General features: G+C 49.2%; 5 protein-coding genes across 5 annotated transcripts; 2 read left to right on the top strand and 3 right to left on the bottom strand.

Annotated features, from left to right (window-relative positions):
- Nucleotides 1-298: 298 nt before the first annotated feature.
- Nucleotides 299-2,754, top strand: UREG_04682 (uncharacterized protein; the record flags this gene model as incomplete). The annotated part of the gene is made up of 6 exons (XM_002545119.1): nt 299-344; nt 541-833; nt 948-1,544; nt 1,605-1,982; nt 2,126-2,304; nt 2,367-2,754. 6 exons carry the CDS (start codon nt 299-301, stop codon nt 2,752-2,754), a joined length of 1,881 nt encoding a protein of 626 aa, XP_002545165.1.
- Nucleotides 2,755-3,806: 1,052 nt separating this feature from the next.
- On the top strand, nt 3,807-5,002 carry UREG_04681 (uncharacterized protein; the record flags this gene model as incomplete). Its single annotated transcript, XM_002545118.1, has 3 exons — nt 3,807-4,104; nt 4,158-4,385; nt 4,440-5,002. The coding sequence occupies 3 exons, from the start codon at nt 3,807-3,809 to the stop codon at nt 5,000-5,002; spliced, it is 1,089 nt and encodes a 362-aa protein (XP_002545164.1).
- Nucleotides 5,003-5,899: 897 nt separating this feature from the next.
- Nucleotides 5,900-8,440, bottom strand: UREG_04680 (uncharacterized protein; the record flags this gene model as incomplete). The annotated part of the gene is made up of 1 exon (XM_002545117.1): nt 5,900-8,440. One exon carries the CDS (start codon nt 8,438-8,440, stop codon nt 5,900-5,902), a length of 2,541 nt encoding a protein of 846 aa, XP_002545163.1.
- A 2,708-nt stretch (nt 8,441-11,148) lies between these two features.
- UREG_04679 (uncharacterized protein) lies at nt 11,149-16,452 on the bottom strand (the record flags this gene model as incomplete). The annotated part of the gene is made up of 15 exons (XM_002545116.1): nt 11,149-11,434; nt 11,502-11,876; nt 11,940-12,020; nt 12,073-12,691; nt 12,751-12,866; nt 12,917-12,988; nt 13,040-13,163; nt 13,227-13,577; nt 13,627-13,789; nt 13,845-14,668; nt 14,730-15,243; nt 15,316-15,560; nt 15,619-15,929; nt 16,098-16,156; nt 16,231-16,452. 15 exons carry the CDS (start codon nt 16,450-16,452, stop codon nt 11,149-11,151), a joined length of 4,362 nt encoding a protein of 1,453 aa, XP_002545162.1.
- A 2,937-nt stretch (nt 16,453-19,389) lies between these two features.
- Nucleotides 19,390-20,151, bottom strand: UREG_04678 (uncharacterized protein; the record flags this gene model as incomplete). Its single annotated transcript, XM_002545115.1, has 3 exons — nt 19,390-19,637; nt 19,718-20,072; nt 20,116-20,151. 3 exons carry the CDS (start codon nt 20,149-20,151, stop codon nt 19,390-19,392), a joined length of 639 nt encoding a protein of 212 aa, XP_002545161.1.
- Between the last annotated feature and the right edge of the window lie 452 nt (nt 20,152-20,603).

The following is a 20,603-nucleotide window of genomic DNA, read 5'->3' as shown; positions in this document are numbered from 1 at the left end:
TCGGCTCGTGTCTAACCCGATAACTACATTGGTTTTCGGGCTGATGCTTTCCTTTGTCATCTCCAAAGACGCTGAGCAATTGCAATAATACTCCATATTCCTTTAGCATATGCCTCCTAGACAATGCTTAAACCGGACTAATCACCCAGCGCTGCCCCATCCACGGATTCTCTCAGCAATGATCCAGCGAACACCAGCATTGAAAGAACTACAGTTGCGGCAGTAAACACATAATGTTGCCTTCTTTGAACGCTTCCATTATCTCATGATAGGCCTCACTGATACTAGAACTCACTCAATGAGCTCCGATAATGATATGGCGATGCTACTGATACTCAAAAACAGTAAGCTGTGGAATGTTCTATGCCGTTGGGAGTGGATATAAATTGCCATGTATATCCGTTGCAATTGCAAAAGAGCATCTCTGGTCAAGGCAAAGCTTTGCAAATTGTTTTTACAATCATTAATCCTTGCAGGAACTGACGTTGTTCAATCCCCGCCTGCCGTAGGCTACAAATCAGGCTCACCCTTGCGGAATAGAGGAAAACCGCGCTCCCTTTGGAATTGTTGACCCTGTGTCCCTCGACAAAATTGACAAACTTTTCGCTTGTGGCGTTGGCGAACTCATTGACCTCCCGCAACTTGTTGTTGTCGGCGACCAGTCTAGCGGCAAGAGCTCCGTCCTTGAGGGTCTAACAGAGCTACCTTTCCCCAGAGATAGTGGCCTCTGCACGCGATTTGCCACCCAGATCACTTTCCGCCGATCACCGGACACAAAAGTCACGGCCTCGATCATTCCAGGCAGGGATGCCACAGAAGGCCACCGAGAGCGGGTGCAGGAGTGGTCCAGGACGGAGCTCCAGGCCCTAGATGCGGCTGCATTCGCGAGCATCATGACAGAGGCGAGTACTTTGAATCTCTGACAGCTCGTATGCTAATGATACTAGGTTAGGAATGTCATGGGCATCGGCAGTGTGGAGCATGAATCTAAGAACACTTTTTCAGAGGACATTCGATTGGAAGTCTCTGGCCCGGATCAAGAGCACTTTAGCGTCACTGATATTCCGGGTATCTTCAGAAAGACAACTCCCGGTGTTACTACTAAGGCGGATCGAACTATGGTCGATCGCATGGTTCGTGAATACATGGAAAACCCCAGGTCGGTGATGTTAACCATCATTCCCCCAAACGTCGACATCGCCACGCAAGATATACTGGAATGGGCGGAAGAGGTGGATCCAGATGGACTTCGCACATTGGGCGTATTGACGAAGCCTGACTTGGTAGACGAAGGCGCGGAGTCAGCCGTCATTGATTTACTCGACGGAAGGAGTCATCAGTTACGATTTGGGTGGCATGTCCTGAAAAATCCTAGCCAGGCGCAACTTGTAGATCAAAGACACAGCCGCCACGAACTTGAGAACGAGTTTTTCACCAGCAAGGCTCCCTGGAACCGGGTAAGCCGTGACAAGGCAGGGGTTCACTCCCTGCGCACGCGTTTGCAGGAGATTATGGCGGATCACATACGTCGCGAGTTTCCAAAGGTAGGAGTTGATTATTGAAGCAAGTTTTGCTCTCAAACCTCGGAACGCTAACAATCAAAGGTCAAATTGGAAATCAATCGAAAGCTGAAGGCCGCCAGCAAAAGCGTTGAGAAATTGGGCGCCAAACGCCAATCATTCGCGGAACAGAGTCAGTTTATGACAAAGCTTGCTCTTGAGTTTCAGCGCAATGTCACGCTAGCCATACGTTCCGAATACAGCTATAGCGACATTTTTGATAAGATCCCGAGTCTTCGACTTGCAACCGCGGCCATTGGTCGTGCTGATAAAGTCGCTAACCTGATGGCTACGGAAAGGCATGTTTTTCATTTCCATTCTGGAAACCAAGCTGAAGTGCCCGCACCTCCCGCACCAGAAGAGAGGGATGGTGATGCGGCCGACCCCGAAAAGCTAAAACCCTTACTTCGCACGGCTTTTGACGTGAGGACTGAGAAGGATCATCCAGATGTGGTTGACCTCCTGTACCAGAATGTGTCTCTGCCTAGGCTAACGCAACCGGAATTATGGTTTGGCTCTAGGTTATCAGCGATATGGTTGTCCTTGTCCACTCGCTAATCATCCAGGTATTGAACGAAATTACGCCGGACGAGCGCACCCGCGCCGGCCTCGAGTCTATGCTTATAGATCAGCTAAGAAATAAATACGCAGCCGCTATCTCTCAGACTGAATTTTTACTTCAGGTCGAACTGGAAAGCAATCCAGCCACGCATAATCACTATTTCAATGACATATTGGGAAAATGGTATGTGAGCATTGGTCTCCGAGTAAAACCTGACATGCGACGTGGCTGATTGGTTTGGATAGTCGTCAAGAGCGGCTTCGCACCCAACTGGTTAAGAAAGCGATCCCCAACACCGGATTCGAAAAGGTGGTACCTTGGGAAGGCATCATTCATAACTACCCACCCAGTAACGCCGATCATGGAGCGGTGGAGATTCACGACATTTTAAGATCATATTACACGGTTGCACGAAAACGATTCGTGGACTGCGTACGCATGCAAGTGGCAGATTTCCTCTTGATCACAGGCCCTAACACGCCACTCAGTATTTTCTCTCCTGCGTTTGTGGCCAGTATGACCCCCGAACAACTAGAGGAAATTGCAGGGGAGGATGCCGGGTTGAAACGCCGACGTGCCCAGTTGGAGAAGGAAATCAAGCAGCTCATGGATGGGAAACGGATTTTGACCTGAGGAGAGCAATTCTATTCAAACCTAGAGGCTTTCTTTCTTGGGGTGGGCGGATCACATTAAAACGCCTTGGTATTAGGCTTCTTGTTGTATCTGTGTTGGATAATTTCTGGTTAGAATTGAAGGTACAGACTGGTTTTTGCTTTCCCCTGGGACTTGTTCAAGGGGTAATATATATGCATTCAAATTCAATACTGAGTACGCAGCGAAGTTCTTTGTGTGCTTTTACCACGAGAAATCCCAATTTCAAGGTCGCAGTTCCTTTTAGTGGCTGGCAATATTTAATTCCATGACAATGAAGTTCTGTTTCTAAGCATTCCTCTGATGTAGGAGGAAAGGCGCACGAGCAAGCTAACGAACCTTATCGTTGAAGCGATAGTTTCCATTGGATAAAAGTGCGGGAGACCCCACCAGCTGGACAAGCTTAAATCTTGCCGCCAACTCAAAATCGACGGCTTGCTTCTTGCATCGGGGTCATTCTCATTCATTAGTGGTCATTATGCAAAGTTACCTGGCACCCATGTTCTCTCTCTCTGTCGGTCCAAATCTGCTCTCGATTCCTCGACGCTGTCTAAAATCATCCAGTCGAAGAACCTTTGTCTCTGCTCAGCGCTGCTTGTCGGATGGTCAGTATCTGCTGTTTTGGAAACTAGTTGTGCTCAGGAGCCTCACTAAGTTCGCCAATAGATAGCCCATTTTTCAAATATACTTCTGGCCGATTTTTATATAACGAACAAGCTCGACTTCGTGAACGGCATGTCAAATTCAATATTCGTGCGCTCAGGGACACCGTCGAGAAGCATGTGCCGCATGGCAGAATCAAGGAGCTTGTCAAACTAAACGAAGGAGGCTTCAATCGCATTTTGCTAGCGACTATGGAAGATGGCTTCCGCGCGATTATAAAAATCCCTTTCTGGATAGCGGTGCCTAAGCGATATGCAACTGCCAGCGAGGTCGCAACTCTGACATTTCTTCGTTCAAAAGGCATATCGGTTCCTGAGGTTTATGGCTGGTCGTCGACGACAAATAACCCTGTTGGTGTTGAATATATAATAATGGAGCATGCTTCCGGAGTTGGTGCTGACACTCAGTGGTTCAACACTACCAAACACCAAAAGCATGCGCTTGTGACTGGCATTGTCGATATTGAAAAAAGGCTCTTTGCCCTGCCGTTCGGGGCCACTGGCAGCCTATATTTTAAAGGCGACTTGCCTGTACAGCTACGCAGAGAACTATATATGCCTGGTTCTACAGACGAGGGCGGAGATTCCAACATCTACTGCATCGGCCCCATCTGCGATTATATGTTTTGGTACGGGCAGCGTAGTAACCTTGCTCTGGACCGTGGACCGTGTATGCTAGATCGATCTTTTTTAGCAATGCTAAATTGGTTAATCTTATAATAGGGGAGAATCCAACGCAGTACCTTTCTGCGGTTGCCACGAAAGAAGTTAAATGGATTGAACAATTCGGGAAACCCCTTGAATGTGACTTTCCACATAACACTGTTTTTCCCGGGGTAAACTCCCATCAAGATTACCTGGAACTTCTTCAAAAGTATCTTGCAATCGCACCCTGCCTTCTTCCAAAAGATCCCTCTAATCCTCTCAACAGGCCAGTACTACGCCATCCTGGTACGTTTTGGATTTTATTTTCACTTTCTAGCGATTTAGCTGATTCATGCACAGATCTAACACCGGGTAACGTTTTTATTTGCCCGGATACTCATAAAGTTAAATGCATCATTGATTGGCAACACACTGTCATAAAGCCGTTAGCTCTTGCAGCTGGATACCCGAGGCTTTTTGAAAATCCCGACCCAGAGCCTCCTCAGGGTTTGGAAGCCCCAAAGTACCCAGAGGGTTATGATAATATGGATACCGAGACAAAAGCTCAAATCAAGGAGCTCGTGCGACGTCAAACCCTGTTCTATCTTTATCGGGTTTTCAATGGAGGGCTTAACAAACCACATCTAGCGGCTTTGCAAGATCCTCTGTTTTCGCTACGCCAATATCTTGTGGAATTTGCTGGTCGCCAATGGGGAGGGAATCTCATGACATTACGAGGTGCCCTAATTCGTACCTTTGAGTCTTGGGATTGTCTTCCTGGAAGGGAAAATACCCAAAAATGTCCCATTGAATTTTCAGAGCAAGAGATTCAAAAACAAAACGATGACGAACCTATGTGGTGTAACTTGAACGCGCTCGTCCAACAATGGCGCGATGAGCTTGGTTCGAGCCGAAGCGTATGATGCCGCGGTCAAAAGGAACCAATCATTGATTGCAGAATTCTCTAAAGATGGGAGCGAAGACGAGTTGGAAAATATCAGACGGGGTTGGCCATTCCAAGATCGCGAGGAGTTCTTTTGAGTGGGCTTTTTGGTTTGTCTGAGTCAGGCTCAATTAATCGGGGTCCGGTTAGAGGATTGTCACTGATTTCTATAAGAGATGGAAACCAGCTCTCAGCTAGGTCAGACGCGCCTCCAATTTTCATGTTGCACGAGGCCCCATTGGGCCTTTATGTTAACCCCTTTAGAGGTTGAAACGCAGTTCATCTGCAGAGCATGTTTTTTGAAGCCTAAGATTCCTGTTCTGGCTGGGGTGTTCTTGGGGGGGATAGGGGGGAGAGGGTAGGGCCCCCGGAGCCTAGAGGTCTAGGAAGCAGTTCAATAAGCATGTAGGGTCCTAAAGATGAGTCTGTAAGCATGTAAGCTTCCTAGGAACCAAAGCTGCACAATTTCCTTAGATTATCCACAGATAAAGGGCAAATGCTCCATTAATAGGCATTAAGTTTATGGCAGACTCATCTAACTAGTTAGGTGAGCCTGGGCAGAATAATGAGCCCGAATCCAGTGGACAGTTTGAGGTACTGAGGCAAGGAAATCAGCTAACTTAGATTGTAGAAGCTGATATCTGGTTAAGTAAACTAATCTTAAATATAAAAGCTTGTCCCTCTCTTTCTCTCTCTTCATTGCTTCAACTTCTCTGACTCTGGCAGAAAATGTGAGTTATTTGCAAAAAAATTCAAAACAAATATCAAGCTAGATTCACACTACAAAATCCATTAAAAGGTATTGGGAACAAGGGAGGAACTATCAACAAGATAGGTAAAATAAAGATTGGGTATATCCAAACAGATCAACATTCAATCAGACAACAATATACTCGTCTTTCATCTTTTCCTGATCAACGATCCGTTTCCATTTGAAGCCCTCCCCGCCAAGCAGCGGGCGAGCCGTGGCCAACTGTCCCATCTCACCTACCGGGTTCCCGATATATTCGCCTTTCGAAGCGGTGGTAGTGTGCGCTGAAAGCGCTGTTGCGCCTTGACTAGATTCACTTGCCCAAATCTTCTCAAGTAACTGCAAGCAAGATAAATTGTTGACGAAACCCGAGTCCTTTTGTATGTCGCAGCATCTGTCACGGATGATCTGCCTGTCTGATTCGAGAACGCATTCGGCGCCAGTGATGAAAAGAGGCCAGAGGAGAAAGACGTCTGAGCGAACAGCGGTGATAAAATGTAAAGCGCCGTAGACTAAATTCTGAATTCGAGGGTGGGAAGAAGGAATATCCGGATTAGCGAGTCGTTCAAGGTACAAGAGGCCAGCATACCGGAAGGATTCTGAAATGTTTGACACATCGGGGAGGTTAGCGGGCGGGACATGCGCGAGGGACGATGCTGGTGAGGATGTAGAGGGTAGAAATTCAGCGGGCGAAGAGCATTGGACGGAAGTAGGCGTATGCGTAGGGGTTATTGGACTGGGGGTATCCGGTGATGCAGATTCGGGCAAACCGAGACGCCATGATTCCAGCTTTTGGCGCATTGAGTACCATTCTTGCCAGAAGAGAGCACGCGGGTCTGCGTTCTGATACGGATTGAACGGCATGTCCCCAGGAAACGATATGAAAGTTCCATGGGGATAAATGGGAGCCGAGTACCCGGGATAATGGAGTATGCCCGGAGGAGGTGTAGCTGAGGGCACCGCTTTTTCCATAAAGTCGTTCGGTTCGACATGTTTCATCTGGCTCAGTTGGTTTAGCCGACTTAGTTGAGCAACCAGTCTAAATATCCTTGAGTCACATCCAGCTAAGTTTTCCAGCGCCCATTCGTCACCGGTTTGCGCTGCAAAGTCCAACAATTCACTACCCAATTGGCTATCCCGATCATTGACGGCGGCGGTCATGGTATCGAACCAGATGAACATCCGCATGAACCACTTTGATACGTCTGTACTGAAGCTTTTGGTATTTTTCCGAAGAGAGAAAAGCTTCTTCACGCCGGCAAACTGAGTCTTAAAGGATGCCATTCCAGTGTCACACATATGGAATATGCTGAGCACCAACAATGTTGCCAACAATGCATCAGAGCGCCTGGCTATTGGGTCCGCTAACTGCGAGTTCACCGACTCGATTACAATAGCTTTGTGAAGTAGTTCCTCTCTATATTGCTCGTCGGGGTTCAGGAGCCCAAAATCCTCCGACATGGAGCTATCTGTGAGGCGACTAAGTGCCTGGCACGACCGACGGGAAGGCAAGGTTTTGCCGGTGGATGGTCCCCAATTCTTCCTCCGTTGCCTTAGATTGCTGAGCGACAAGGTAGCAATTGCATGTTGTAAAGTCTCACTAGTTTTGGCTAGCTCCATCATATATAGCCGGAATGGACTGGTTGGGGTATCGAATGCCACGATTACCGGCGCAAGCACTTCCAAGTAATAACCGATCAGATACCGCATGCGAGGCGTTTTACCGATGACTTGGTTCGAGAAAGGTTGGTAAATAGTATGTGGCGCGAATTGTTGCTGACTTGAAACCGTCGTGCAAGCTGTGGGTGGAACCTGGGAGGTCTGGCAGATCTCATTTTCGTCTTGCGCAGTATAGCTATTCGTGAGGCAATTCCCTGGCCCATTTCCTTGGAAGTAGATAGATTGCTCAGAATAAGCAGGGCTTGGAGGTTTGGCAAATTGCTGCAGGGCCGGTGAAGTTCGCCATAATGTTGGATGGAATGAGCTGAAAGAAGTGGGTTCGACGGGTGTATTCACTGGATCGAGACCGGTGTATATAGATTGACCAGATATGTCTTCGGTAGGACTACTCGAATGGGCGTATGAAGCCTGTGGAAAGGAAGGGATAATGGGGGGTGCCTGTGCCGAGGCTTGGTGATGAGCTGCTGGTGGGACGTGTATGCTGGCCACTGTCGATGCCCAGCTAGCGGAGGTTGAGTACGGACTCGAATGGGCCGATGGAGCGGACGATTGTTGCGATCTCACGGACTGTGTTTGAGTCGGTGTCAACCCGGCTGGCTGTGCTTTCGCTTGCGACACACTCCTCGGTATAGATTTTCTCGTCGTGGTCTGCGAGACAGGCGCGGCGACGTTCTGAGAACCGGAGATAGGTAACGACAATCCTCGAAGTTTCCCGCGACTGGCGACACCAACACCCCATGTCAACGTCGTCTTGTAGCCGGAGCACCGCCCCCCCAAATCCAAGCACTGGGTACAATATGGTCTCCTCCGATCACAGCTGACCTGACGGCTGGCGCACGTAAAACAATCCTCCGCAGCGCCGCTCCCTACCGCTCGTCTTCGCCGTTTGCGGGGTGCCGGCGACGAGCCATCGACTTGCTTGGCTGACTTCCGGTTTCTCTGGGGCAGAGGGACGGCGGCGGCGGCAGTTGGTCCCTGTGCAGACATGGCGAGGAGACATTCACGACACTGGACAAACTGATTCTGATATATGACGTCGAAATAAGGAGGATGATTCCCTGCACGTTCGGAAGGTGGAGCGATCGGTCGAGGATGGGTTTCGTGGTCGTATTCAGCGAGTTCTTGGTCGACGAAATGCCATTGTCTCCGCCATAACGGGAGGGGACTCTCAAATAACTATTCAGGAAAATGCGAGTGCGGGAATTCGGCCGAGATCGCAGGCTTGCAGGAAGCAGGTCTTCATTAGAAGAAAAAGAAATGGGCTAGATTGAGATGAGGAAGAGATGTCGTTGCGATTTCGTTTAGTGGCCGATCTGCAAAGTCTCAGGTTCAGACTCCACGAGAACAACAGCCAAAGGAGTCTAAAGGGCGCCACTAACTCGGTTACAACTTACCACCAATTTATTTGCTCACGCCCGCCGCCTGTCAGTTTCTGCGCTCCACAGCCTTGTTGAGGAGCGAAGCCCTTTGAATCATTCTCTTCAAAGCAAAACGCTGTCATCTAGCATGGGCGATTTCGGACTCAGCTGGCGAGGCCGAAGCAGCCGGGTAAAGTCGCATGGAGCTGGATTCAGAGGCAACCCTAGCGGGATCTCAGGGAAGCCAGAGGCAATCTCAGCGCCCGTTCGAAGGACCTCTGGTGCCGCGCCCTGAAAAACGGATGGGCGGCGGCCTCGCAGCACCGCAAAGGCGATCACTGCTCGGCGCGATCTCAGCCGTCAGCGGCCCCAAAGCTAGGGCAGCTGGATTTGGCGCCAGACGACCAATGAAGCGATGAGGAAGGCTAGTGACCGACTATAAGAGGACCGCAATATTTGCTTATATAACATTAGCGTTGACAATGTAGCGTGGTCCCGCCCTTCCATTGCGCCAAGGATTCTAGAAAGACTAATTAAACGAAGGGGCGCGCGCTAATAACTACGTTTTATGATTGGCTGAATGGCTCATTGATTTGGGGCTTCTAAATTCCAATTGGCTGATAATTAAGATTGAATGCGTTTCCCCAGGAATATCCCAAAGCTGATTGGCTGGATCTACGCCAAGTCCGGCCACGATGACCCCCTGTTTCTTGGCGAGCAGCCCCGTGTTTTTTCGTCTGAAGTTGGCTGATTCTCTTTGTTTGCAACTTCACGTCTCAACAGCCACATCGCGGCCCGGGACATTTCGTCTGTATTTCTAATCACAATCCACGGGCCCGCGGATAGAGTCGAGTCGCTGCTTTCACGCAGCATTCGAAAGAGCATGCGCCAGTGATTCGCCCGATCCCACCCCCCGGCTTTCAGATCAACATGGCCTTGATGCTACCCTGAACATGGAAGACACCTGGAATGTTCTCTGAATGGGGTATAACACGCCAAGTATTGCCCGGCTGATCCCTCGCTGGTGGTCCCACGCAGCCCTCTCGGGATTCGGTTGCTGGCTGCAGGGGTGCTGAGATGAGATGCATGCACGAATAAGAGGGAAGGCATCGACAGTGCCGCCACCCGGGGAAATGCAACATTTCAACCACTGCATCGAGAGAGCTGGCCCTGCCCACCATGAACTGACGCGAAATCTGCATTGTGCAATTTTTTTTTCATCGTTCTGTAGCGAAACTGGGAGGTCTCCCCTAGTAGTGGGCGCGATTCTTGCCTCTGCTCCGAATGGCTTTTCATTATTCAGGGAGGAACAAGCATCATTTTGATAATGACGGTTCCACAAGGAATAGAGCGGACATCAGGCGCTGGAAGCTTGCCAACCCACTACATACCGTGAACCCGAAGCCATGGCGCGAGGTATACATATACCGCGCATTCAATGATTCGTTCAGGCGCGTGAGGAAAAGTCAGTCGTTATCATCATCCCACAATGAGTTCAGTAATATTTCCTTCGGCCGCTTGGACTCCGAAAAAGCCCTGGTTTCCAGTTCCCAAAGATCCGGTTTAGGGTCGTCTTGCCAGCTTGCTGACCAACCGGCAAGCCATTATTATCATTGATGATTAAAAAATCCAACAACGGGCCAAGGACGCCTTTTCTTTTTTTTCTTTTTGCAGTTCGCCCACCCAACCTCCGGAAGTATATTAGCAATCCGGGTTGTCCCCTGTCATTTTTCGCAGATGGTATCAAATATGAGAACCATCCGAGACCACCCTCGGCAGATTGGAAAATCATGGGAAAGTTCCGAAGAGATGGATGAAGACCCGCTCCCTCGTTAGCGGGGATGCTTTGTTCATGGCACCTTTTGTGCTTCGGAGATTGCGGGGAGTTTGGTTGTTCTATGCACTCCTCTTCCAAGGAGTGGAAAGATGAGGATGTTAAAAATCCTATTAACCAAAAGGCATTTTCCAAGGGAAAATGCCCGAGTCTTTCGTACTCGAGGTTGAAATCACCCTAGTAGGCATGTACAGTGAAATTACCAACTCGGATCATTATGATTTAACAAGTCTATTTCTTGTGTCCCTAAAACTTTTTCAAAACAATCCATCAGATGCCAAGGTTTAAGCTCAAACATGCATGGTTGAGCCATGAATTAATTGTGCATAGACGGATGCAGGTGAAAAGAATAACAATGTATAAAAGCAATTCTATCTATGTACTCATGGACCAATATACAACACCACGCCAATAAGTCCGGCATTCCCCTCCCAGACCCCAAAACCAAGGACGCCAATAAGCGCCGGTATTAAGATTAAGGATAGTGTTGGTAATATGTGCTTTTATCGTGAGACTGGTGCTCTTGATGATATGGTAATGTCATCCGCCATGATGCCCACCTCATCCGGCTGCTCCGACATCGTGCTGGCATACAGTTTGCTGAACTCTGAATCGCTCGAGAGGAGGGTATATGGGTCATCGTACTCCTTGAGCACACCACCCTCAAGCAACGCCACCTTGTCGAAATCAAGAATGGTATCAAGTTTGTGCGCGACGGCGATAATGGTGTGTTGAGAAAGCTTCTCACGGATGACGCGTTGCATGATTTCATCGGTCTTGCTATCGACACTGGATAAAACGAAGTATATTAGCTTCTCGGACGGGTAGCTAGGTACCATTGATCAATAGAACATACTTGCTAGTTGCTTCATCAAGAATCAATATGGAGCTTGGCCGTAGCATCGCCCGCGCGAGACAGAGCAATTGCTTTTGACCATGTGACAAATGGAGGTCGTCAATATCGGCGTCAAGACCACCGTTCTCGTCAACGGCGGACCAAAGGTGCACGCTCTTCAATGCGTTTATAATGGCGCCATCAGCGAGGAAGCCAGTTGGGTCCGTATTGAGACGTAACGACCCTTTGAGAATAAAAGCGTCTTGTGCGACGCCGGTGATTCTCGATCGGATTTCTTGCCTAGGTATCGTACTGAGGTCAACACCGTCAACTGTGATAGAACCCCCGCTCAGCTCGATCATCCTAAAGATGCTCAGAACCATTGAGCTTTTGCCACTAGTTTCAGAATGAGTCAGCATTGTCATCCTGGCTCAAAGCTGCAATTAATTAATCCCATACCTCCCAGTTCGACCACAAACACCAATCTTCTCTCCTGGGTTTATTTTCAGGGATACGCCCTTGAGGACCGGCTCGCCTGGTCTATAACCTGTCAATCCAACGCATTTTTTATTACAGTCGGAGAGGAACATACCTGTACTCAGCAGAAACATCCTTAAATTCGATACCGCCCTCTCCCGGCCAATTGGTTGGGGGTGTGTTGTTCTCAGAATCCTTGTCTTCAGGGACCATCGTTTCATTAAACACCTTGATACGGGCGATTGCACCGATGTGGGTTTCCAGGGTTGTCCAGAAGGTAATCAATAGCTTGATACTTTGGCTGAACTGGACAACGTTCACTAATGCGACACCAGCATAGCCGCCACCAATGGTGCCCCGGAGTTGAACGACAAGAACAATCAAGATAGTAGCGATGGCGGCCACGATCAAATCCAGCACGAGGGTTAACCAGCGCTGAACTGAGAAAAGAAGGTAGAACGGCTTTTGAGACCGATCAAGGAGTAAGCGGTTTTTCTCTTCCAGGGATCTTTGCCATCCAAAGGCTCGAATTGTTGTCAGGCCAGTCAGACATTCGGAGAATTGGGAGTATAAAGGGGCTTTGGCTTCCAAATCCATGAAACGAAGTTGTCGAGATGTTCGAAGATAGTACTTTTGGACAAAGTAGAGAGCTCCAAGAACAATTGGGAAACAAATAGCAGCGTAGATGGAGGATACACCGATTAAGATCATCTGAGCGATACAGAGAATGAAAGCTAGAGGAACGCAGTATGTTAATCCTAGGCTTAGAAAGGTACCGAAAGAGGGACCATACTTGCAAACGTATTGAGCGCAGAAACAGGCAGTTCCATGTCAATGAGCTGCAAATCCTGACTGAAGCGGTTGATTGTAACACCCATATCGGTTGTTGAGAAAAACGACATCGGAGCACTGCAATCAAATGTGAGTGATGAGATACCAGCAACGCAAAGCTGGCTTACCTTAGAACTGTCTTCAGTAGCGTCAAGTGGAAGGCTTCACCGGATTTCGGCACCATAGTGATAATCATTTGCCTTTTATCAGTCAGTATATACGCTGTTTAAACAGAGGTTAGCTAAACTCACCAACAGCTAGCCATGAGGCAGAAGATCGCCACGAAGCCGAGCATAACGTAGATACCCAGGTAGTAGCCTAATCGTTCGTACGGCCTTGCGAGATTTGCTTCCGCCCACATTTTAAGCCAGATCGCTATTTAGATGTCATGTTAACATAGGTTCAGAAGTATTTTGGTGGAAAGAGGAAACCACTGACATGGAAATGCAATACAGAAAACAAAACCGCAGACGAAAATAACGAAGATGGCGGCAGCAAACCAGCCAACGGAGCCGATATAGTAGAGATAGATTTTCACATCTCCTGTTCTCCTGCTGGCTTCGGCCTCTAAGGCCTCATTCGTTCGAAGGCCTTCGGGCTCCTCTTGGGCAAGAAGCGAAAGATTATGATCCGTATTGGGATCTGGCTTGTATGTCCAGTCCGGAGGAGGGAGTGTGAAACTGGAAACATAGCCTGCAGCGGAGTTCAAGGTCTCGAAATCGCTTTGCTCGCAAATCTTACCCCCAGCGTCAAGGGCAATGATGTGGTCGCAATAAGGGAGTCGCTTAGCTGCGCTACAGTTAGACAAATTCCCCTGCTGAGCAAACAGGAAACTCACGGGATGAGGAGACGAGGATGACGGTTGAGTGGAGTCTTCTCAACAACCCATTTCGCCCTAGAAGATTATGGAAGATGTGATTTTCGGTTGAGGCGTCAAGGCCACTGAGGACATCGTCCAGGATGACAACCTCCTTCTGTGCATACACGGCTCGGGCAAGTGACTGTTGGACGATCATCAGAGACATGCAGATGGAGAATGAAGGCAAAGATACTTACAATACGTTGACTCTGGCCCCCACTGAGCGCGATTCCCTTGCTTCCAACGATCGTCCGATCGCCTCTAGGAAGTTGTCGAAGATCTTCCTCTAAAGAGCATGCGCGTAGGACGGTAGTATACCATTGCTCGTCAAAACCCGATACGGCAGTGATACTGTCTCGGATAGATTCATTCATATGCCATGGGGTCTGGTCACAGTAAGCCATGTTTAAAGTGGACACATCGACGCGTCCGCCCATGCATGGTACTTCACCGAGAATAGCCTTGAGAAGAGTGGATTTTCCGCACCCCACAGGGCCAACTATCATTGTGAGTTTCTCTCGGGGGATCGACAAGCTTATTTCCTTAAGAAGCGGCTCTTTTTCGGGATCCCAGCCAAAAGATCCGTCTTGAATAGAAACCACTTCCCGCCCGGAGAGCGGCTGAGGCACATCCTTGAACGGAAAGGTCAATTTGGAAGTATCCAAGATACTTGGGGCGCTTGATACCCTAGTCTTTTCTGTTGTGATGCTGTTCCTCGCCGTTGCTAGGAGGCTCTGTGAGCTGTTCGTGACGTCATCCGATATGTCCATTGGCTTATGCCTGGGGTCGACACGGGTGGGTTTATCCAGGAACTCCTGGATTCGAGCGAAGCAACCTACCGAGCCAAGGAACGTCGCCAATGCCATGATCAGAGACTGTAAGGGCTCGGACAAAAGCGCGAAAAGCGCCAGGGATGTAAAGACCCTTGCGAAGTCGAGGATTGAGTTATTCCCATCGCGTTTTGCCAAGATAGCAAAGACCATAAATGTGAGAATAGGGCTGAAAACCTGGGATATGTATGCTAAGCCATTTGTCAGCATAAACAAAGCGCAGCAGGCGTAACAATAGGGATTTTGGCTCACCAAAACCCATGTTCCAAATTAGTAGCTTTCTGAATTTTTTGGAGATCGTCAATTCCTCAATTCGCAAATTATGTAGATTTGTGAGTAGTGTCTGTTTGAGACCACACATTTTGACGCCCTTCATGGAATTAAGCATGGTGGTGGTGGCCGAAATACGCCTTTCAATTGCTTCAAGCCACAGGGCCTGGTGAGCCATCACAAAGTTCATCGCGATGATTGACAAGAAAAGGGACACAACTGATACCACAATTGGTACCACACAAGCAATTCCAAGCTGGTTGTAAAGGAGGAAAATCGCAATGCCAACCTCGGCGGCATTGGACCAAATTTCATGCATGGTTTGCCAACCATGAACGATCCGCTCGATATCGGCGCTCATCAGTGTCATGGACGCGGCCGGATCGACGTCTTTTATGCTTAGATCGGTTGCTTTCCTATACAGCATTCCAATGAGGCCACCTCGGGCCATTGTAATTGCCCGATAGGTTAAGTGTTGATATTGTCCCATCGATACCTGGATTGCGCATTCGGTTAGAACGGATGGACGCTCAGAGCTAAACAAATGCATAGGACGGTAAAAACCTACTGCTATGCCGACATAAACAAGGATATAAGCTGCGATTAAACCGTATCCAACGCTATCAGCGTTTTCCCCAGAAGCTGCCCCATCTATCGGTGGGTATGTAGCAAATTTGATTGCTCTGTTGATCAGGAATGGTTGCCCAAACATGAATCCGATAAGACAAAGACGTGGAATTATAATCGACAGCAATGGCCATTTCAAGACCTTCATCGTGACAAGCAGCAATGAGTGAGGGCCCTTTTTCGTAACTAAGATAAAATGTGAGGTTAGCAGAAGCATATTTATCACAAAACTCGGGGGTGATACCTTTGTTCCATGCTATCTCCATCCGCTGATGCACCCGCTCCGAAAGAAGGTGCTTATCAAGGTTATAAAGGTCCTCAATTGAAAGAAAATTGGAGTATCCAAACCAGAGCAATGGGTTAATCCACCAAAAGAGGGACCGGTTGATAATTCCACTCGTCGCCTCCGGGGGGTAGGATTGGTACTCAGTTTTCAGAATGCCACGCTTTGATGCTCCCTCTAAAAGCAAGATCACGGCTTTGAGAGCCACAGTCACAGTGAACGCAAGAGCGATCAGATAGCCAAAGTCGTTCTCCCGTCGTAGCCATAGCGTCCTACACCGGGCCGCATCAAAGGGAATTGTGAAAAGGAAATAGACATTGAGCAGAAAGGATGGTTGAACGCAGCGGAGATGCTCAAAATATGACAAGAGACAGAAGCCGAGTGCGCCTGTGAGCGTTATCACACTGGTAGCGAGTGAAGTTCGAGTTCTGTCAACGGACGGTCGGACCCAAAGCACTAGAAGAATCAAGTGCAGGACTGCGAACGCGGAGAGCGTGGTCTGTCGGACCGGACACACGTTAGCCCATGCTACTTTACTACCAAGCGCATCGATGGTCGCTATAATAAACCTACAAGCTTCAAATGTACTAATGGGCCATCATTGACTTTCTTCCGCTTTTTCAATAGGTAGAAGATACGGAACGGCGCGATGAGCAGCAGCAACCCGAGAGGCACAATAGTGAGAAAGGTCTCCTCGAACAGGAGCGTAAAGTCGAAGCCGCCCCGACAGTGTAACGCATACGGCCCGAAGGTATCGTCGATTTGCACACACGATGATAAGTTATGGGAAGCCATGTCGTCCCGTCCTCAGTTACAGTGAAGGGCGAGACAGCAGACTTGAAAGGGTGCAGACAGAGGGCGGGAGAGCAAGAAGACAGTTCTCACTCAGTGCGAGAAAGTGAAGACAAATAAGTTTGAATGTCTGCGCGCCCCCCCCCCCCTATGATTAAAACATGTCATCATCAACCCACGAGGGTCATGGCAGAGGTAGATCATCAAGGCTGTTTGTTCTCCATCTGATCCGTGGGTGGCCGTTCCCCTGCTAAGAATCAAAAGCAAAGGAAAACAAATGAACTGGAAAGCAGCCTAATTCCGAACGAAGATTCTGGGCCTGCAGGTAAGGGTCCACAGGTCAGGTCCCTGGTTAGGCAAGACAGGGAAGCAGGAAGAAACAAGCGGTAATACGGAACATCTTGATCCTAGTTATTAAAATAGAAGTATGAGGGTACTGGGATCAAGCTCGTCGTATGCGACTGTTTCGGGACTTCGCCCACACCGAGCCAATGGAACCGTACAATACGCGTATCTGCCCTGGAAGCAAGGGAGCATCCGGACGCTGGCGATATCCCGTTCAGCTCACACGCTCCGTAGGTGTGGCTCAAGTCAGACATTGTGGGCAACCTGCCGGGGGTGACAGAGATGGCAGCAAGGTTGGGTACGGCCTGCGCGCTAGGCGACGATTTCAAAGCTCCCCAGCGCAAACGACGGGCTGAATCAGTTTAGCCACCACGACGAAGCCGTGTGGTGCAGAAAGGCTGAGCCGTTTGGGATGGAAGAGAAGATGATCTTCTCGCCTAATTCCGCAAGACGAAGATGTGTTGTTGAGGCCAAGCTTTGTGGTTGTTGGAAACCCCGGTCGAGGATCTGCGGTGCTGAAGCCTCTTTGGTCCATGCACGCTAGCCCGAAGCAGCAATAGCGCCACCACGTGACGCTGGTACGAGACTGCGGTGTGACAAGACCAGTACAAGACGCCTTGCCGCAAAGAGAAATGAAAATGAAACCCGTGCGGAGTCGTGCCCTCGCTTGCTCTGATGTTTCGGTGCTATTTCCCGTAGTCAGGATGCCGGTCGCGCTTCTCTCTTCGCTGCCGGCAGTCTCGATTAATCATCGTCTCCGTATTCATTACTCTGATTTCCTCATCGCAAAAACAGGACTTGGACCTGGAACCTCTTGGCCCCGCCCCTCACACTGAATACGGGCCCCGTTCCTTGATCGATGATGCGATCACTCCTACTCCTGATTCACATCGGTGCTTGGTTAACTAGTTAGTTCGCGACTTGATAGTTGCCGCACCTCCTACATTGCATCGCGGGATTTCCACCGTCCTTTAGACGCCAGGCCAGGTCGTATACAATGGTGACAATTCTCGCTATTATTCCCTGCTTGCACTCTCGATGTTACTCTGCCGACAGAACATACGAGTGAGTTGACCAACACTTTTCGCAGCTTGGAGCAGGCAAACTCACTAATGAATCTTTATCGAATTCTGGTTCGCTCGTACTGCTCCGGTGATATAATTCTCTGAAATTTGTCAAGCATCGGAGGTTATTCTCTGCACGTAATGAAATTTGAATATCGCCTGTGAAACGTCTAAAGAGGTTAACCGGATGTCCTGGAATCAATTCATCGAGACACAAGGCGAGAATACCTGCCACTGGTGGGGTCTCACCAGGCCCCTTCGCCAGGCAACTCATGAATCTTCATTCTGCGTTGATTCACACTTCATCTTTCCACAACAAAAGCAAAAGGCGCGTCAACAAAAGCTGCAGTTCGGAAGAAAACGACTGGTAGAGAATAAACTCAGGAGAGACACCTCCCGTATCAAGTTAGTGATTATCAACTTGGCCAGCAATCAGTGGAGCCTTGGACGGAATTGCTTTTTCTGATATCGACCGATGACCGCCACTGACAACATCGGGCTTTTCTCTTTACCGTCGTGGCGCTCTTGCTTCAAGCCTTGAACATGGCGTCCACGATTTTGCTTTGACGCGATCTGGAAATGATCACCAATCCAATGAACGTCAACATTTGCGCGTGCTCCCGGAATTAGAATTCAGGAATGGAGTAAGTCACCAGCAGCAAAGCGAAGAGAAAAAAAGCTTGCTGAAAATGTGATCTCGCCCCCGATGTTTGAGTCTTGAGTTGGATGGTGGCGTGAAAATCTCCGCGAGGTTCTTGAGATAGTAACTGGGCTGACTTTTTCTGCTCGTCACGCTTAATCGGGACATACCCCGTCAGAGAACTGGTAATTCTCTTCCGGCAAGGTCGAAACGAGAAAGCTTTGAAAGCAGCTCGTGTTGAACGAACCAGACCAAGGAAGGGATTGACAGTCGGTTATTCGCATTGCTTTTTTTTTTGCCCTTTTTTCTTACGGTCATGCCGCTGTGTTCTTGAACAGCTTTATTCTTCAACAGGGCATTGCATGGGGACCCAGATTATTGGCTGGACCCGGAAGAAGAAATCCCCCAGGGAGCCTGTCATGAAGCTGTCAGCGTCAATTGATGCAAAGCCCAAAGCCGATATTTTTTTCGGGTCACACATCAGCAAGTTGACGAGTGCGTTGTCTGAAGCTGATGGGCTGAAGCTTGGACACACGTGATGGAGCTAATGAGTTTTCCAAGTCAGCTCAAGCGGCTGCCCGGGCTAGGAGAAAAGAGATCAAAGTACAGAATACTCTGTTCAGAGTACGAAGGAGCCACTGCTCTCAGCCCTCCTCAATAGTTGTCCCTCTGTAGAAGTGTCAGCATCCCCAGCGGTTCATGAATTCTAATCTGGTTCTCTGGATTCTGGAAGCGATATGGTCCCACCAGGCTATATTTGGAGTCTCATGTCGTCGAGGAACGAGGGATCGCTGGCTGAAATACCACGCAAGTCTCCAAACTCCAGGGCTTTGGCGAGTGCTAGCGTGGCGAGCGCCTGCAGCAATTATTTAGGATTTAGCGTGCGGATAGCTAAATTCTGCACCTTGCGGATCTTCGTTTGGGGGCGCTAGGCTGCATTCGTTTGCAAGATGACAGCCTTGCCCCTTTGGGCATGGCGGTAAAATACCGTGACAACATTTGTGGCGACGCACGGGCCAGCTCGCTCCGCATGGGACCTGCCAAGCCCCTAGCTCCGGTTATGGAAGCCACCTTCCACTCAACCTCCTGGCTCGTCAACCGCTCACGCCAAACGATTGCAATCTGCACCAGCGCAAAGACTGGAAAATCAAGGAAGCACTAGGAAGGCCCATCGTTTGCTGGCCTTGAACACTCGATGTCCTCACTCAAAAAGGCCCACCATTCAGCAGCTTCGCTGACCTGGAGCCCTGGGGAGGAGGCCCGGCGAAGAGGGACGCCGAACAGCGGATTCGGAAAAAGAAATGTGGAGGACGAGTGCGCTCTGTCGGGTGCAGATCAATCCCGGAATAGAATACTGTCCAGACAGGTCCTCTTCCATGGCCACTGGAGTGAGGCATGGAGGACCTGGAAGGGGTTGTATCGATACGAGTCTGTTTCCATCCTTCGCCGTCATCCCTGCTGCGTGCGTGAACTTTAGCCACAATCCAGGATTTCCCAGACTTGGGACAAGGGACCATGAGATGCATGGAAGATTTCAGCGGACATTTGGAATTCCCTGGCGGGAATCGAATATCCTAGGAAGTTCATTTTCTGCCGTTATTCTTCCCCTGATCCTACGGTTCGCTTGCTCGGCTCATTGTGTTCGAGTGCCATTGTCATCTGCTCCATCTTGCCCGCCACCATCTCTTTATACTTACCAGCCAGCCTTGCGCACCACCATCGGGAGGACCGTGGCCAGATCACCGCCGTTCTCGATCACCGGCAAATTCTTCCAGGGCTATTTTCGGACTGAGAAGCTCTCGGTACTTCCGATATAAACGATCGTCATACCAGACGTCCGCGTCGCAAGACATAGTCTTTGAGAAAGAGCGCGACACCCGCCAGCATCGCTGTAGACAAGACTCGAGATATCTTTTCCGGCATTCGGCATATCGGTTTGGCCCGAACACAAAAATCTGGAAGGATAACCTCATCTGAACATTAGATCCGTTGGCCGTCCCATAGTCGATTCGTTTTCTCCTCGGCTACCTCTCTCGTTTGAAGCTTCCAGACAGCTTGACTTTCCTTAGGCGCTGATATAGCCTTTCACGCCGATACTAATATCT

Source organism: Uncinocarpus reesii, genomic scaffold, assembly GCF_000003515.1.
Source record: "Uncinocarpus reesii 1704 scaffold_2 genomic scaffold, whole genome shotgun sequence".
Classification (NCBI taxonomy): domain Eukaryota; kingdom Fungi; phylum Ascomycota; class Eurotiomycetes; order Onygenales; family Onygenaceae; genus Uncinocarpus; species Uncinocarpus reesii.
The sequence above is the reverse complement of the archived record's forward strand: the minus strand, read 5'-3'. Positions and strand labels throughout refer to the sequence as shown.